The sequence below is a fragment of the Lutjanus erythropterus genome, chromosome 21 (genome assembly GCF_056507025.1).
Source record: "Lutjanus erythropterus isolate fLutEry1 chromosome 21, fLutEry1.hap2, whole genome shotgun sequence".
NCBI classification, from domain to species: Eukaryota; Metazoa; Chordata; class Actinopteri; order Lutjaniformes; family Lutjanidae; genus Lutjanus; species Lutjanus erythropterus.
The window spans coordinates 29,846,775-29,864,010 of NC_139337.1; the positions used below are offsets into that span (position 1 = coordinate 29,846,775).

Sequence of the window (17,236 nt, forward strand, 5' to 3'; positions counted from 1 at the left end):
TAGTGATAAAATGTATTTTTATTTTATTTTATTTTAATTTAATTTATTTTCTTTTATGTGTATTGTTTTCTTTCTTGTGCTATCTATCTATTGTAAGGCATAAAAAAGCTGCTTAATGTAGAGCAGTAATGATTAATCAAATAATCGTTTTTTTAATCCTATTTTGATCATCGATAAATCATTTTTAGTTATATTTTAAGGGGAAAAAAGTTATCTGATTCCAGCTTCTAAAATGAGAATAATTTGTCAGTAACAGTAGAATATTAAGTGCTGCTTAAGGTTTTTGGAAACCTCATATCAACAATACTGAAGCCAAACCTCACTGTCCTAAAATTTGCTTAAACCTTTGTGCAAATATTCAAATATGTTTGACATATTTAAATTGATTTCTGTTCTGTTAACTCTCTCGAGGAAATAAAGTAAATTAATTGATTGTTTTCTTGCAGTGCTGACATTTGCAGAAGTTGAAAAGTCTAATCTTAGAAAGTTGCAGTATAATTATCCCCAGCAAGTGGAAAAGAATTTATGTTTGATAAGCCAAAGACTAATTTTCACCTCAGTGGGCAATAAAGATGTATTCTATTATTCTGTTTCATTCTATCTATTACTTAACAAAAGCTTATGCAGACTATTTAATAGATTATGAAATTTAATTTATGTATCAAAAGAAATCATTAGGCAGCAACAGAGCCCCAACTAGTGTAATATTATAGTATTTTAATGCTGTCTTGAATTGAGGTTGAGCTATTAACACTGTTGGTAGTTTAATTTAAGGTGTTATATTTTTTGAGAAATGTTGTTTTAAAAAGTGCAATATTCCCTTCTGAAATATAATGACGTACCAGTACAAAATAGCATGAAATGGAGATATTTAAGTAGAGAACTACAGTCGACCAGAGGACCTGGCAGACTACAGAAACTGTGGTCATAATCATCTTGACCTTGACACTATCATCTTTGTTACAGTAAAACGAATGACGTCATGTATTGACCAGCACAACCAGCGCCATCTTGTGGAAATAGTCTGAATAACAACATTGAATCTTCAGGTCTTGTTCTATCCATTCATTTGTGTGTTTTATTCAGTTTTAACTTGTTTGTTTTTTTCTGATCAATGTTTAAATTCACGCGACAAACGGATCCTTCCTGCTGCAGATAGTCGTTCGATAATTCATCTTCGACTGCTTTAGCCTGTGATGGTCTTCTGTCGATTGCTTCTGACTGCACGCGGGATCCATTGATTGAACATGGCGTCTACTCCGGCAACAAATCCGTCACAGCTGCTCCCACTTGGTTTGTAAATGATAAATAATGTTGGGTTGTTGTTTTAGATTGATAATTCTGATTTTTTATTAACAGTCAGAGTGCGGTGTTTGGACTTTGAGACGGTGGTTCAGATATTGGTGATGTTTTGTTAGCTAGTTAACGTTAGCATCATGCTCTCAGGTGCATAACGTGATGGTCCTCAAAACGAGCTGATGTCTTTGTGAAAAGTGTTAACATACAGTCTTATTTTGCTGTATAAGTAACTTATATAAAGTAAGATTTACTTGGTAGAGAAAGGACATATTGGGAGGCCACTGCATTGTTACAAAAGCCAGACATAAATTAGTTTCATACAAAAAGCAAAGCAGTTACTGCTGAATCTTCGTCTTTTTTATGATCCTGTTTATGCGAACTACTGTTCAGTTTCATCTTATCGAAGCTGCCTGAGAAAATTATTTAGATATGTTGTTTTTGGAAATCCTAATCCAAAAAAGGTTGGTAAATGCTACGTTAAATGACTTTTCAAGCAAAACTTTTGAAGATGTTACTTATACAAGACACACCACAGACTGAATGAACAATACAGAATGCAAATAATTATTTGTGTCATTAACGATTATCTGCAGATCAATGGATAATTAAAATTATGGTTAGTTACAGGCCTATCAATTGTTTTGTGATTTTCTAACTGATAATTTTGTCCAGTTGTTCTCAAACTTAACTCGAAATATTTCTTCTTTCAAAATTTGGGATCAGCAAAAGTTTCTTATTTATACTTGGAAAAAGTACTGAAATTATTTTCATTCATTTTCTGTCCATCAGCTAATAATTCCAGCTCCAATACAAACAGGAGTGCAAAGTAAGACACTTTTCAAAAAGGAAACAATAGAAAATGACAGGATCTCTAATGTCACTCTGTTGTAGAGCTTGTGGACAAATGTATCGGCTCCAGAATTCACATCGTCATGAAAACGGACAAAGAAATCGTCGGCACCCTGCTGGGTTTCGATGATTTTGTCAGTATCCTTTCCAGGTTACAATCAAATGTTAAAAAGCTGATTTTAAATGTACTGTATGATTTTCCTGTTTGCTCTGAATATTGTCCCAGACTTTGTTCTTAACTCAGTGTTTTAGATATGGTCCTGGAAGACGTGACAGAATTGTAAGAACACTTCTTGTACTAAATACAGTCATTTTCAAACTGTTTGCTGCAGCTGTCTGTGTAATGAACTCCTGCTTCTGTCTTTGTTTCAGTGAAATCACACCAGAGGGAAGGAGGATAACGAAACTGGACCAGATCCTCCTGAACGGCAACAACATCACCATGGTATGAAAATTATCCTGCTTGTTTGGTACATTTACTTTAACTTTTTAGGCTCAGAAATATTTTACAGGTGTGTCATAAAAAACGATTAACTTGTAAATGAAGAAGAAAATAAATGTAGGACTTGACTTCTTAGGCTGGGCTAAGAAGAATGAGGACAAGATAAAACTTAATAAATGACATACAGACATAAATAAATAATTGTGATTGTATGCAAAAAATAAAAAAAATAATATACTAAAATAAATTAATAAGTTTGAAAATGAATTAAAATGTTCATTATTTTTTTTTGCTTGTATTTTATTTTTTTATTTCCATATTTATTCTTTTTCTCATTATATTTAATTTAATTTCTCTTTATATTACATTTGTATATATTTATTTACTCATTCCTTTATTTATCTTTTTACTTCCACATTTTCTTATTCTTTTATTTCTTGTATTTCCAGTTTTTATTTATTTTCTTCTTGTCTTTTATTCCTTTTAATATTAACATTTTTAAAATCATCCTGGTTATTTTCTATTATTTATTTTCTTATATTTCCATATTTTTAATTTATTTACTGTTTCTTTTATTTATTTCTTTTCATGTCTCCACATTATTATTTTCATGGAAGAGTACTGGGGTCAGGCCCAATATTTTATTCCTTTAATTTAGAAGTTTGAAAATGAAGTTGAAATGTTGAGAATAAAATCAAAATACATTGTGTTTCAACATAATTCATTTCAACTGAAAATGCAAACTCATTTTATTTTTTTAATTCCTGGTAGATACACTGAAAATTGGATTTAATTCTCCAAATGCTAAATTTTTAAAAATCATCTTCCTTGTCTTTCTCTTTCTGCCTTCATGTGGCCCTAATATTCATCATAATTTATTTTATTTGTTTTTTTATGACACTTCTGTGACTCCATACAGATGTATCTGACACCTGTACATGACCCGTTTCTGTTGTTTTAAACCTTCACTTTAATTTCTATCCATATTTTCTTTTTTTGCAGCTCATACCTGGAGGAGAAGGTCCTGAAGTCTGAGAATCATCTCTGAACATCGTGTTGTGGATACAAACATTTTCCTGTGTTGTGTACCTTTAGTTAATTATGACATTAGTGTTTTTTTGTTGAGCTTGAGGAAAAATATTTTTGTAATAAGATTCCTAATTGAGTATTTGTTTTTAAAAAAAAAGATAAATTAGACGTGTCTCGTGAAAAACACACAACAAAAGTTTTTTTGTTTTTTTTTACAAATAAATAAGAATAAAACAATTTGAAAAAAACAAGCTTTTCTTTATTTTTAAAACACAGTTTTACAACTTAAATTCAGTACAAGTGTTTGTACAAAACTAAAGTGTCTTCGTCAAACGACAGCAGTGATCAAACTTGTATCCAGTTGTTTTTTTTTTTTCTATGTTTATTGAAGAAAAAGCAGAATTGAAAACTGATTCAGATGAACATGCAGGTGACTGTTAGTGCACAAGACCAGAGAATGAAAAAACAGCAGAGGACTGTAGAATCTATCCCTCCTCCTCCTCCTCCTCCTCCTCCTCCTCTTCCTCCTCCTCCCTCCAGCTTCAGTACATGGAAGGTTTCTCCTCTCCTTTCGGATTGGTCACCTTCTCCAGATTCTTGTTGATGATGTCATAAAACTCGGCCTGAAGGAAACAGGCAGAAAAACTTTAATTTTTCCTCTATGAGACAACGGTGGTAAAAAAAACTCGAGTCGGATCGTTCTGACGTACGTAGAAGCCGCGGATGTCGAGGACGATCACTCTGATCTCAGAGTAGATGGCCTCGTCCTTCTCGTGGACGAGTGAGCGGTAGTCCATCTGGAGGAAGAGGACGCTCAGTTAAAGGTCTTTAGAATAGTTTTATCAAAGCTGCTTATTTCAACAAGTCTAAGGTTTGGACTTGAGTCACAATTTGATAACTTTAGACTTGAAAAAGTCTTTCAACTTGACTTGGACTTGAGCCCTTTGACTTGAAAATACTTGAAACCTTCCATCAAGTGGTTAAAAAAAATCAAACTCTTTAGATAATCATTAAAGCAATTTTTCCATGCAAAAATGTCAGAAAACGCTGTTTTCAGCCTTTGAAATAGAGGTTTCCTGCTTTTCTCTGTTAAAGATATTCAAGAGAGACAAAACAGAGACATTTGAAGACATCACCTTGGACTGGGGTGGACATTTTTCACTATGTTCTGACATTTTACATAAGTTGAAATCGAAAATTTGGGACCTAAGAACCACAAATTGAGACTTACCAAACATTTTCGTGGTCCCGCCTCTGACAACTCCCATGAGAAGATCAAAACTGACAATGTGGTTCAGTAATTTCAGATGTTCACGATACTTTTAATCAAACTAAGACGAGGAAACAGTGTATTCATTGGGGACTATTTTTAGCGGCGGATTAATTCACGTCTCCATTCCGAGAGAGGAAGAAGAAGCTGTTTCTGCTGTCATGAAGAATAATTACAGTTTGAACAATTGGAAAAAAAAAATCCTTTAAACTGTCTTATTTTTCTCTCGCTGATGACCAAAGCAACCGATTTTGTTTCTTCTTCTCCTTTGAGGTTTGTCGGCTGCTTCATGACCTGTTTTTAATAGTTTTTGGTCTTTTTGTGGGATTTGTTGGCACTGAAAAAACACCAGACTCATCCTTTAAGATGCAGATGTTACGATCACTCACCACGTGAGTCTCTTTGGAAGCTTTCGCCACAGCGTCTCCCCTCTCTGAGAAGTACCTGGAGAATTCAAGGTCACAATCAGGAAATTTAACCTTAAATCTGTGTTGATATGAACCAGAATGACAGTGAAAAGTTTGAGTTTTCAGATTTTCGGGTGGAAAAAAATTTGCATTTCTAATAAAACTGCTGTTGAATGTTTGTCTGACAAAACAGCTGGAAAACTAAACACAACACTAAGTATTTAGAGGGTAAATGTAGGAATTTCACGCTATAAAACTTAACACAAGCAGAGTTTTATATCCAACCTACTTGTTGATGTTGGTCTGAAAACCGTCAACTTTGGTCTTCACTGCACCGATCCTCTCCAAGATTTTCTCCTGTGGTGAAAAAAAAATAATTAGAAATTTATTCAAGCTTCACATAATTAAATCAAACCGTGTGTGTCTCCGTGCACACAGAGGATGCACAGAGAAATGTACCTGGATGGCGACGCCAAAGTCGTTTCCATCTTCTATTTTTGGGATGAGGTGCTGAATCCAGCAGGTGGCCTGCAACAACACACATCAAAAACCCCTAAATTACTAACTTTGTGTAACTTAATTCAGAGTTTCAGAGAAGAAACTGTCTCTTTGTTCCTCTTCACAGTGAGAGTGAGTCTCTTACAATGATGATGGTCTCTCTGAGAGCAACGATCTCTGGTTTCACCCTGTCGAGGAGCATCATGATCTTCTCGTTCCCCTTGATGAAGCCACATTTTGGAGCTGGAGGACAAACGGGAGAAATCAGTTGTCATTTTTACAGTCATATATTTTGTGCAGAAGCCACCAAAAAAAAAAGAAAAAAACTTCACCTTTCTTCTTTTTCTTCTCGTCGTCTTCATTTTTATCTGTCTCCATTTCCTGTGAGATCGAATTTAAAAGACAGAAAGAGACAAACATTACAGAGGAATCGAATAAAATCGAATTTAATCGATCTGATCTAATAATCGTCTCCTGGTCGAGGGCCCATAATGACGTCTGAGTCCCTTTTTAAAAGTTAGCTTAGATACATGCAGATTTACACTGAGTTGCCCGTTTATTAGGTACACCAACTATTACATTAATCTGCATCTATTTTGATCATCAAATAAGTGTTTTAAGTGATTTTTTTCATTAAAAAAAAAAGTCAAAATTCTCTGATTTCAGCTTCTTAAATGTGAGTATTTTCTGGTTTCTTTACTCCTCTGACAGTAAACTGATTATGTTTGGGTTGTGGACAAAAGAAGACATTAAAGGACGTCATCCTGGACTTCGAGAAACAGTGATTTCAAGCCAACACTCATCAAAACAGAGACCTCCGGGCGTGTTTTGAGTGTTGAAAAGGCCAGAGAAACACTTCTCTCTGACTTTGTCTAAAAAGAAAAGTATTCAGTCAAACAGCAGTTTATTGTGTAAGAAATGCAATTACAATTTCAAGCAGTTTCAAAGCACTACTTTGATGTTTTAGGGCACTTGTGCAAGATTTTTTGTACAGGACTTTTGTGCATCTCTGTTATACTAGTTGCAGTCTGTTTGTGCGTGTGCGATCATGTCGCCTGCGTTCTCTCGTATGTGCAAGACAGATTTCTCTTAAGGGAGATAATAAAGGCTTATCCATTCCTATTCAAGCATTTTCAAGGCTTTACAGCACCCAAAAGAAAACAGTCAGTCACAAACACACTGCACCCTGTTAATAAAACAGCTGATGGCGCTGGACGTTGTGTTTCTGTCAGGCAGTGCTGACTCCTCCTCTATCATCGGACGACATAATACCACCGCGAAGCGTCACCACCGAACAACTGGACGGAGAAGAAATTAAAATGCACAGCAGCAGAGGCACAGCAACAATCTCTGCGTCCATAAAAGCAGATAATGGACCAGAATGCAATGCAGCAGAACAGGTTTGTATGAACCCTCGCTTTTATTATAACTCTCACTCTCTTCACAGGTTCACAGGTTGGTTCATGTCCTCTTCATAAAGATGTCATAAAGGTGCAACTGACTGAACTGGAGGTGGATGATGGGAAGGAGCCACCAGGTAACATGTAGTGGGATTACATAATCCGGATTACAGATACACTGCGATACTTGGATTACATTGCTGACTACATTTTTAACTGTTAATTAGTTACTGTATTAGAGTACATTTTTAAAGTAATCCTCCCAAACCTGAGAGCTAAAACCAGTAACCTGCAGCAGAATTAACTCGTGTAACATGTTGTGGTTTTTTAAAAGTTATTTTCAGCGCTGGGAAACATTAACTTGTGGCACTTTGGATGAAATCGGTGCGTGTAACATTAGTGGATGGTCTCACCTCGTCCTCTGGGGAAGGAGGGTCTGGAATGGGGATGTCCAGCGGAGCCTGGAGCGAGGTCATGTCTGTGATACTGAGGGCTTCATCCTGACAAACACACGCAGACAGGATGAGCACAAGTCACACGTTAAAGGTTATCAAGCTCGTGAGTTAAATTAGTGAACATGCTGACCCTGAGCAGAGCGTCCAGCTGTACAATCTTCAGAGGGATGTAGTTGGAGAACAAATTCTCTGCCTGAAAAACATAAAATATGCACAAAAAGATCAGTGTTGTAGCCACTTATTATTTTATAAATGTCTCATGCAATCAGTGATGTAATGCAGGATGTACACAGATATACAAAGTACACCCTCTTATTTTCAGTCAGAAATACATATAAATTTGGTCTAAATGATGAGTTTGCACAGGAAACCACTGGCCCACAGATTACTTGCAAGGTGAGAGAATATTGTCTAATTTTCATGATCGGATGGACTAAAGAATAAGGAACAGTTCACTCAAAATGCATAATTATGTAGCTGTCCTGTTGTATGGTCTGTGAGACTGTATTCCATGCAGAATCTGCACCTCCTCTGTGGCTAATGTTGATTTTATTAATGATGATTATTCCCTGAAATTCAAGCAGCAGAAGTTAAGTAATAATATGCAAACAGTGGCCTATTTTTGGCTGAACTAAATATGAAAGAGTCTTACGTGTCTCTGTTTATAACAAAGGGCATTTATTCAAACCTGAATGGGCCCTTTTAAAAAAAAGATTGGGGCATTAATAAAGAGTATATCCACTCCTAAATGCACCATTAAACTACTGCATTCAGAACAATAAAAACGACCAAATAAATGTGTTTGAACAAACCTCGTGAAACAGGGACTTGCGGAAGGTTTCCACCTATAAAGAAAAAGAAAAATGAATAAAACAGATTATTTTAAATGCTGACTCATGTTATTAAAAAGCCTTTTAGATTTACTTTCGTTTTCCTCTCAGAAGGTACTTTCCGTTTCTTTAACGACTACAACTGACTCTGTTTTCTAACATGCGCCTTCTTAACGTTTCAGGAACTACCCGAATCAAATAAAATGTTATTTTAAAGTGAAGTTAGCTGTAGCTCCCACCTGTATCCCGCCGCTGCAACTGAACGCACCACGTTAACACATAACTTACCTTGGCTGCGTTCTGCCTGCTGAGCTTCAGAGCTACTGTCTTTGACATGACTACAAACTGTTCACGTTACACACAAATAAAAACTAATAACGAGGTTTTCAGATGAAATCAGAAGACTGCAGCTGCCGAGAGGACAATATGTCTCCCGTGTGTGATATTTTTTATTTCCTCATTCAGCTCACTTTCGATTTTAGGTCGGATGATGCGCCTCCCACTGTCTGCCTCGGTCGTGTCTAGAAGGGAACCCCAAACCCGCGGAAGATCTCGCGAGAGTAAACATTTTAACCCAAACCATAATCATTCCCTGACGCTAAAAAAGTTGTGTCTTTGCTTGAACCTACTCGGATTTTTAACCACATCATAAAACATAATTAGTTTGCACAAGCTGCAAATGACAGAAACAACGCAAACAAATCTCGCGAGAGTTTCGTAAGTCAAGGGTTCACTTTTCCTCACTTGACCTTCTCCCTCCTCTTCGCAGTAGGTGGTTTCCTCTGCGCCGCGCCGGGAGCTGTGAAGCATGAGTTTCACGACTGGGTGGCGCCAAAGAAACGTATTTTTTTTAAAAAACAATATTTTTGAGATTAAACAAACATATCAATATATAAACTTATATATGTCCCCTTATATAGTCACACATTCGCACAGACAAAGGACATAGAATAAAAAAAAATAACAATATTAATAAATTAAAGATAAGATGGTTTTAAAAAAATTTAAATAGACAAAAAAAAAATTAAATAAAAAGGCAGGCTCTATACTTTCATGTTGTCCGTATTTTCTTTTCAGTCAGTAACACGTTTCGTTTTCCAAGAACGACATAAATGAGCTCCAACTACAGACAAACTCTGTGTTTAACTCTAACAATATATGTCAACATCAGTTATTTTCAAATATTGAGAGATTTTTTTTAAAGTTGTTTTTAGTGTGTGTGTATATATATATACCTCTCATACCTATTTTCAAAATGAAGAAAATGGTTCAGAAGACAGAAATTACTGCTGACCACACACATGAACACCACAGGCAGTGGTGGAAAGTATCTAAGTAGCCTACATTTACTGAATCACTATATTTAAATGTAGTGTTTGGTGTACTTTACTTGAGTATTTACATTTCAAGTATCACTTTACTTTATATAAATTTGTCCTGAGGTGATTCCTTAAGACAAAATGCTCTAAAATCGGGGGTCCGTGGTCTAATGTGCATCTACTGTGGAGGTTCTTGGCATGAAAAAGTTTGAAAAACTACTAAATAATGATGCACATAAAATCTGGTCATTATAATTAAAATTCAGCTACGAGATGAATCGTTATTTCAAAGTGAAAATAATCGGTTAATATAATACAATAGCATTACAAAAACAGGCCATTCTGCTGTCCACTGACTACTTTTTCTACACTTAAAGTACTTTTTTCTTACTAATACTTTTGTATTTGTACTTGTAGTGAAGTATTTTCACAGTGTGGCATTGCTACTTCTCCTTAGTAAAGGATCTGAATACTTCCTCCACCACTTATGATTTTAAGGGGTCACAAGCAAAAACAGTTTGGAAATTGCAGTTAAATTGTATAAATAGATGTATAAATTCCGCTTTTATTTTGAAGAATAAAAACAGGAAACAGGAAATAGAGCCATAATTTAATGGGGAATCTTAAATCATCAAAATTCTCGCGAGATTTGTAGGCGTTGTCTCTTGGTTTTGCACATTGTGCAAAAATAACTAAGTTTTACAACGTTACAACGCTATGGATGAACTCTGAGTAGGTTTAAGGAGGGAATAATACTTGATTATGGTATTGAAAGCTTATCGTTTGTGTTGAAATGTCCGCTCTCGCGAGATCTTTCACGGGTCTGGGGTTCCCTTTTAGACATGAACGAGGTCAAGACGTCAAACTTGAGTTCCGCATTTAAAGCTAGCTTCAGAGAGCACAGTTCAGTGTACATGACATATTAACGGCTGATATGGATTTAAAATCACGTTATATTGATTAATGGCAACGTAAATCTTTGCAACGACACGCGGAAGGACGGAATAACTGTCGAAGCTCGAGAAGAGGGGAACTTAATTTCGCAGGTGTGTAGTTTTAACGTTGTTTTTCAGTAACTTAAAGTTTCGGTTTCAACTGACGAGAATTGTTGTTATCTGGGTCTGCTTGCTAGCATAAGTTTTAGGACTATGAACTGACACCACTTAACTCCTTTTAGATGATGTTTTACGGTCAAGTATCATTAATAATAGTGTTGTCTGGCTGAGTTTTTGATTTCTTATCGATCCATGTGGTTGTTTACTTTGTAAGGTCAATCACACTGAAGCTGTGATTAGCCTGGACTTTCCTAAAGTCGTCATGTGGTGAATTAAAAGTGAAATAGTTTGTCCCAGTTTAACTCTGCTTTGTTTTACTTGGTGACAGGTTGTTCTTAAAATAGATGTTTACATGAAAACAGTCCCCTCTACCTGTCCTACATTTAAACTTCAGAAGTGCCAAATCATGAATTAATTTCCTGGTTTCTCTTTTCCTCTGTTGACTTTTTCTGATTACTAACTTTCTCACAAATATTTGCACAATTCATTTATATAATTAAGTATACTGTAACACACATATATGTGTAGATATGATCAATGTAATCTTTGTAATTCATTTAATTTCTTATTTAACTTTCATGTAAAAAAAAAATCCTTTCTGTTTTCATACCTCATGTGAATTTTCTCCATGAATGGAGATAAATGATATCATAACTTAATTTCATACTTACTGTAGAGCTGCAGCGATTAGTCAATTATTATTTGATTATTAAATTAATTGACACCTTATTTCATAATGAATTAATAGGTTTGAGTCATTTTTCACGGAAAAAAGTAAAAAAAAGAAATCTGATTCCAGCTTCTTAAATGTGAATATTTTTTGGTTTCTGTAATGATTTTTGACAGTAAAGTGAATGTCTTTGGGATTTGAACAACACTGATCAGCATTTTTCACCATTTTCTGACATGTTATGGATCAAACAACTAATCAATTGATCGAGAAAATAATCGGAAGATGAATTGCTGATGAAAATAATCCTTATCTGTAGCCCTATTTTTATATTTACTGCTTCCCACACACATTTTTCAAAAATATGGCTATCAAACTAAAAAACACATAAATAAATATAAAACAATCTGCCTTATTTTCTGTTAAAAAAAAGATTTCATATTAGCACTCATTGGACAACATATAAGTTCATACTGATATAGACTAATATAACTGTGTAACAGGCTAATATCAGTCAGATTTTTAGATTTCTGTAATTTATTAGATAGATATTAGACTTATAGATTTATTTGGCCTCACCCAAGAAGGTTTTTATTTAGTTATTTTTTATTTATTGTTTATTCTTTTTTTCAGAAGTCTGTAATACAGAAATTATTCATTGATTAATTAATTACTTTTCTGTTGACTGACTAGTCAATTAATACCTAGCTTGAAGACGTCAGCTTCGGCTCTGGGAAATTTGGACTTTTTGTGGCTGAATGTTTAATCAATCAATCCCTGATGAGTGAAAATATATCATTTGGAACTGACTTCACGTATTTAAGATTTTCTCTGAAATGTCACAAGCTCTTGGAGGCCACTTTTCAATTTGACTGAATGAACTGAAGTTAAAACGAGGAGTTTCATTCTTTTCTTGACCTGCACATGTTGATTATACAAGCTACTGCCTTGAGACTACAGCACTATGTTGATAAATTTATAGTCTTATATTATAGTTTATTAAACTCTATTTTTTTTATCATATATTTAAAAAATGTCAAAAACCAGTTAAAATTTTCATCAGAATTCCCCGAGGCCCAAGATGGTGTCTTTTAAATTGTTTGTTTTTTCCAACCAAGAATGTAAAAGATATTAATTTTACAGTAATAAACAACATGTGGTCGTGACATCTGTGCTCTGATTTAAATGATTAATTGACAATCGTCAATTTCTCCTTCCTGCAGCAATGAGCGTTGTTGGCAGCTCTGCTTCTGTCCAGATGGACGAGGCCAGGAGGAGAGCCCAGTCCCTCCTCTCAGTCTCAGGTTCGGCTCAGGATGTGAAAGCTGAGGTCCAGACCATGGCCAGCACCCCTCTGCCTCTGTCAGAGAAGTACCACCACTTCGGAGTGGAGGCCATGTTGAAGGAGAACACGACTGGAGGCCGCAACAGACTGGAGGTAAAGTTTTTCTTTGTCTCAACCCAACGTGCTGCTGCTGCTTGAATAGATACATCCTGAGATAACATGAACATTCAACTTTATTTTTCCCACTTTAAATGTCAAACTAAAAGGTAGAAATGGACCAGAAAAATGTATATGCATAAGAGAGACACTGGCAAATGTTGCTGGGTAATATAAAATACAGTCAGATACTTCCTGCAAACTGTGAAGACGAAACACAATGTCCGTAAGGTGAGCATAAAACAGAAAAATGGCTTAAATCAGTTTATCCTGTACACAGTGGACACATCTTTATTTAAAGCTGAGTGATGTTTGACCACTAGAGGTCAGAAAACTCCAAAATACAAACTCAGCAACACAGAGCCTCAATACACAGCTCAGTACACAGTAGGATTGTGTTTTGTGTGTCTATACGCACACACACACACACACACACACACACACACAAGCTCAATCTAATAGTACATTTCAGATAACAGCTAGTCATCTGATAAACAAGGTATTATGACTTTCTGGGTGTTATTTCTTTAAATTCTTAATTTTTTTTAGATTATTACAGCATGAAGAAAGAACAAAAAGTAAGGACAAAGAAATCATGAAATGGTGGAATGGATTTGTCAGAAATTAAAAAATATTACAAATATTTTGCACTGCAATTAGATAAGGGCTCTTACATGGATGAAAACTGTGTGAATATAAGAATATACAACACAAAAATATGAAGTCTGTGTATGTTCTGTAAAAACAAGCACTTTTCTTTTGACCATTAATGTGTTGTGGACATAAATATTGACTCAGAGAGACAGAGGGCAGCGCCTCATACACTGAAAATCACACCCACCAGAGGGGAAAATAATCTACACCACAATATGCAACAAAGTGCTGAACACTAATAAATTCCCTTCAGCTAGCTAAAAACACTAAATTTCATCATGTCAGAGTGTTTGTGTCTGATCTCCTTAACTTTATTTTCTTGGAGAAAACTAAATGACCAGCAGTGAAATGCTTTGATATCTTTGATGTTTGTCTGGACAAATTAGCAGCTGTAACTTATTTAATAATAGTAAAGAAATGTAGCTTCAGTTTTATGAAAGTTACATCGTCGGTGTTATAAAAGCTCGGCATGAGAAGAAAAAGATAAGCGGTAAAAGAGGATTGGTGCTTCTTTGTTGTTCCTTTTGTTAGGAATCTACACTAAAATCAAATGGTTGCAGCACACATGGTTTATAAGGAGCCTTTCAGACCTGCGTTGGTTTGATTAAAACAGACCCTGGTGTGTTTGCCTGGTCAGTATTGTTCTCTTGGACTGGTGTGAAAGCAGTCAGTCAAACCTCAAACAACTAATCAGAGAACGCACAAAAAGACATGACTCAGCTGTACGTTGGTGCACAAGAACTAGGTATGCACCGATCTGAAAATTCTGACCGATACCGATATCCGATATTAATATTGCTGTTATAGCTGATAACCGATATTTACCTATATCGATATGTATATGTATATATCTATATATCTATATATATATATCTATATATATATACATATATACATATATATATATGTGTATATATATATATATATATATATGTATATATATATATATATATATATATATATATATATATATATATATATATATGTATATATATATATATATATATATATATATATATATATATATATATATATATATATATATATATATATATATATATATGTATGTATATATATGTATATATATATATATATGTACATATATATATGTATATGTATAAATATGTATATTTATTTATTGATTTTTTTTTAAGTTTCTGAGATGATAAAATTTTGTACGGACTGAAAATCATGCAAACTGAATTTTTGAATGTCTGCCTTTATTTTCAAAACGTGTTTTACTTCCAAATAAGAAAGTTACAGGGCCATAAAACACAAGTAACCAACAGTGTTACCTTTTTAGCAAACTTTACAACTTGTAACAAGTGTGTAACTAAATTACAGTTTAACTCCCTAAGCATCATAAATCAAAAATAATATTGTGACATACATATGAGCATACATACATACATACATACATACATACATACATACATACATACTTACATATGGCCATACATATGAGCATACATACATACATATGGCCATACATACATACATACATACATACATATGACCATACATATGAGCATACATACATACATACATACATACATACATAGAGTACATACATACATACATATGGCCATATGAACATACATATGAGCATACATACATACATACATACATACATACATACTTATGTATGTATGTATGTATGTATGTATGTATGTATGTATGTATGTATGATCATATGTATGTTCATATGTATGTATGTATGGTCATAAGTATGTATATATGTATGTATGGTCATATGTATGTGTGTTCATATGTATTCATGTATGGTCATAAGTATGTATGTATGTATATATGTTCATATGTATTCATGTATGTATGTAAGGTCAGATGCATGTATGTTCATATGTATGTATATATGGTCATAAGTATGTATATATGTATGTATGTATGTATGTATGTATGTATGCTCATATGTATGGCCATATATATGTATGTATGTACTCTATGTATGCTCATATGTATGTATGTTCATATGTATGTATGTATGGTCATTATGTATGTATGTATGTTTGTATGTCATAAGTATGTATTTATGTATGTATGTATATATGTATGGTCATATGTATGTATGCTCATATGTATGTATGCTCATATGTATGTTCATATGTATGTATGTATGTATGTATGGTCATTAGTATGTATGTATGTATGCATGGTCATATGTATGGTCATATGTATGTCCATATGTATGTATGGTCATAAGTATGTATGGTCATAAGTATGTATGGTCATATGTATGTATGTACATATGTATGTATGTATGTATGTATGGTCATATGTATGTATGTATGGTCATAAGTATGTATGTATGTATGTATGTATGGCCATAAGTATGTATGTATGTATGTATGTATGTATGTATGGTCATAAGTATGTATTTATTTATGTATGTATGTATGTATGTATGTATGTATGTATGTATGTATGTATGGTCATATGTATGTACGTATGTATGTATGTTCATAATTATGTATGTATGTATGGTCATAAGTATGTATTTATGTATATATGTATATATGTATGTTCATATTTATGTATGTATGTATGGTCTTAAGTATGTATGTATGTATTTATGTATATATGTATGTATGTATGGTCATAAAAATGGACATGTGTATGTATGTATGTATGGTCATATGTATGCATGTATGTATGTATGTATGGTTGTATGTATGTATGTATGTATGTATGTATGTATGTATGTATGCATGCATGGTCACATTTATGTATGTATGTAGGTATGCTCATATGTATGGCCATATATATGTATGTATGTACTATATGTATGTATGTATGTATGTATGCTTATATGTATGGTCATATGTATATATGTTCATATGTATGTATGTATGTATGTATGTATGGTCATAAGTATGTATGTATGTATGGTCATATGTATGTATGTTCACAAGTATGTATGTTTTGTCATAAAAATGTATATATGTATATATGTATGGTCATAAGTATGTATGTATGTATGTATGTATGTATGTATGTATGGTCATATGTAGGCATGTATGTATGGTTGGTCATATGCATGTATGTTCATATGTATGTATGGTCATAAGTATGTATGTATGGTCATATGTATGTATGTATGTATGCTCATATGTATGGCCATATGTATGTATGTATGTACTGTATGTATATATGTATGTATGTATGTATGTATGTATGTATGTATGTATGTATATATGGTCATAAGTATGTATATATGGTCATAAGTATGTATGTATGGTCATATGTATGTATGTATGTTCATATGTATGTATGTATGTATGTATGTATGTATGTATGTATGTATGTATGTATATATGGTCATAAGTATGTATTTATGTATGTATGTATATATGTATTTATGTATGTATGTATATATGTATGTTCATATGTATGGCCATATGTATGTATGTATACATGTATGTATGTATGTATGTATGTATGTATGTATGTATGCTCATATGTATGTATGGTCATAAGTATGTATGTATGTATTTATGTATATATGTATGTATGTATGGTCATAAAAATGTACGTATGTATGTATGTATGGTCATATGTATGCATGTATGTATGTATGTATGTTTGTATGTATGGTCATAT

General features: G+C 33.7%; 3 protein-coding genes across 4 annotated transcripts in view; 2 read left to right on the forward strand and 1 right to left on the reverse strand.

Annotated features, from left to right (window-relative positions):
- Nucleotides 1–1,084: 1,084 nt before the first annotated feature.
- On the forward strand, nucleotides 1,085–3,728 carry lsm5 (LSM5 homolog, U6 small nuclear RNA and mRNA degradation associated). Its single transcript, XM_084747096.1, has 5 exons — nucleotides 1,085–1,293; nucleotides 2,191–2,286; nucleotides 2,401–2,428; nucleotides 2,521–2,593; nucleotides 3,593–3,728. The coding sequence occupies exons 1-5, from the start codon at nucleotides 1,248–1,250 to the stop codon at nucleotides 3,623–3,625; spliced, it is 276 nt and encodes a 91-aa protein (XP_084603222.1). The 5' UTR covers nucleotides 1,085–1,247; the 3' UTR covers nucleotides 3,626–3,728.
- Nucleotides 3,729–4,121: 393 nt separating this feature from the next.
- Nucleotides 4,122–8,968, reverse strand: psme2 (proteasome activator subunit 2). The gene is made up of 11 exons (XM_084747097.1): nucleotides 8,768–8,968; nucleotides 8,462–8,494; nucleotides 7,780–7,842; nucleotides 7,608–7,694; nucleotides 6,127–6,175; nucleotides 5,940–6,037; nucleotides 5,756–5,824; nucleotides 5,586–5,653; nucleotides 5,279–5,333; nucleotides 4,330–4,416; nucleotides 4,122–4,242 (listed from the first exon to the last, which is right to left on the reverse strand). The coding sequence occupies exons 1-11, from the start codon at nucleotides 8,813–8,815 to the stop codon at nucleotides 4,162–4,164; spliced, it is 738 nt and encodes a 245-aa protein (XP_084603223.1). The 5' UTR covers nucleotides 8,816–8,968; the 3' UTR covers nucleotides 4,122–4,161.
- Nucleotides 8,969–10,665: 1,697 nt separating this feature from the next.
- Nucleotides 10,666–17,236, forward strand: part of LOC146307808 (E3 ubiquitin-protein ligase RNF31-like) — a 48,755-nt gene continuing 42,184 nt past the window's right edge. For both annotated transcript variants that reach the window (XM_084747515.1, XM_084747516.1), the window contains exons 1-2: nucleotides 10,666–10,844; nucleotides 12,747–12,961. In XM_084747515.1, the coding sequence (XP_084603641.1) occupies nucleotides 12,749–12,961 (213 nt within the window). In that variant the 5' untranslated portion in view covers nucleotides 10,666–10,844; nucleotides 12,747–12,748. The remainder of the gene's footprint in view (nucleotides 10,845–12,746; nucleotides 12,962–17,236) is intronic.

Bases quoted from the DNA above. Each gene is read 5' to 3' on its own strand.
- lsm5 (XM_084747096.1), top strand. From the start codon at position 1,248: ATGGCGTCTACTCCGGCAACAAATCCGTCACAGCTGCTCCCACTTG. The intron at 2,287-2,400 runs GTATCCTTTCCA...TCAGTGTTTTAG, and splicing joins GGGTTTCGATGATTTTGTCA to ATATGGTCCTGGAAGACGTG. The intron at 2,594-3,592 runs GTATGAAAATTA...CTTTTTTTGCAG, and splicing joins ACGGCAACAACATCACCATG to CTCATACCTGGAGGAGAAGG.
- psme2 (XM_084747097.1), bottom strand. From the start codon at position 8,815: ATGTCAAAGACAGTAGCTCTGAAGCTCAGCAGGCAGAACGCAGCCAAG. The intron at 7,695-7,779 runs GTCAGCATGTTC...TGTGTTTGTCAG, and splicing joins AGCTGGACGCTCTGCTCAGG to GATGAAGCCCTCAGTATCAC. The intron at 6,176-7,607 runs GTGAGACCATCC...TCGATCTCACAG, and splicing joins CTCCTTCCCCAGAGGACGAG to GAAATGGAGACAGATAAAAA.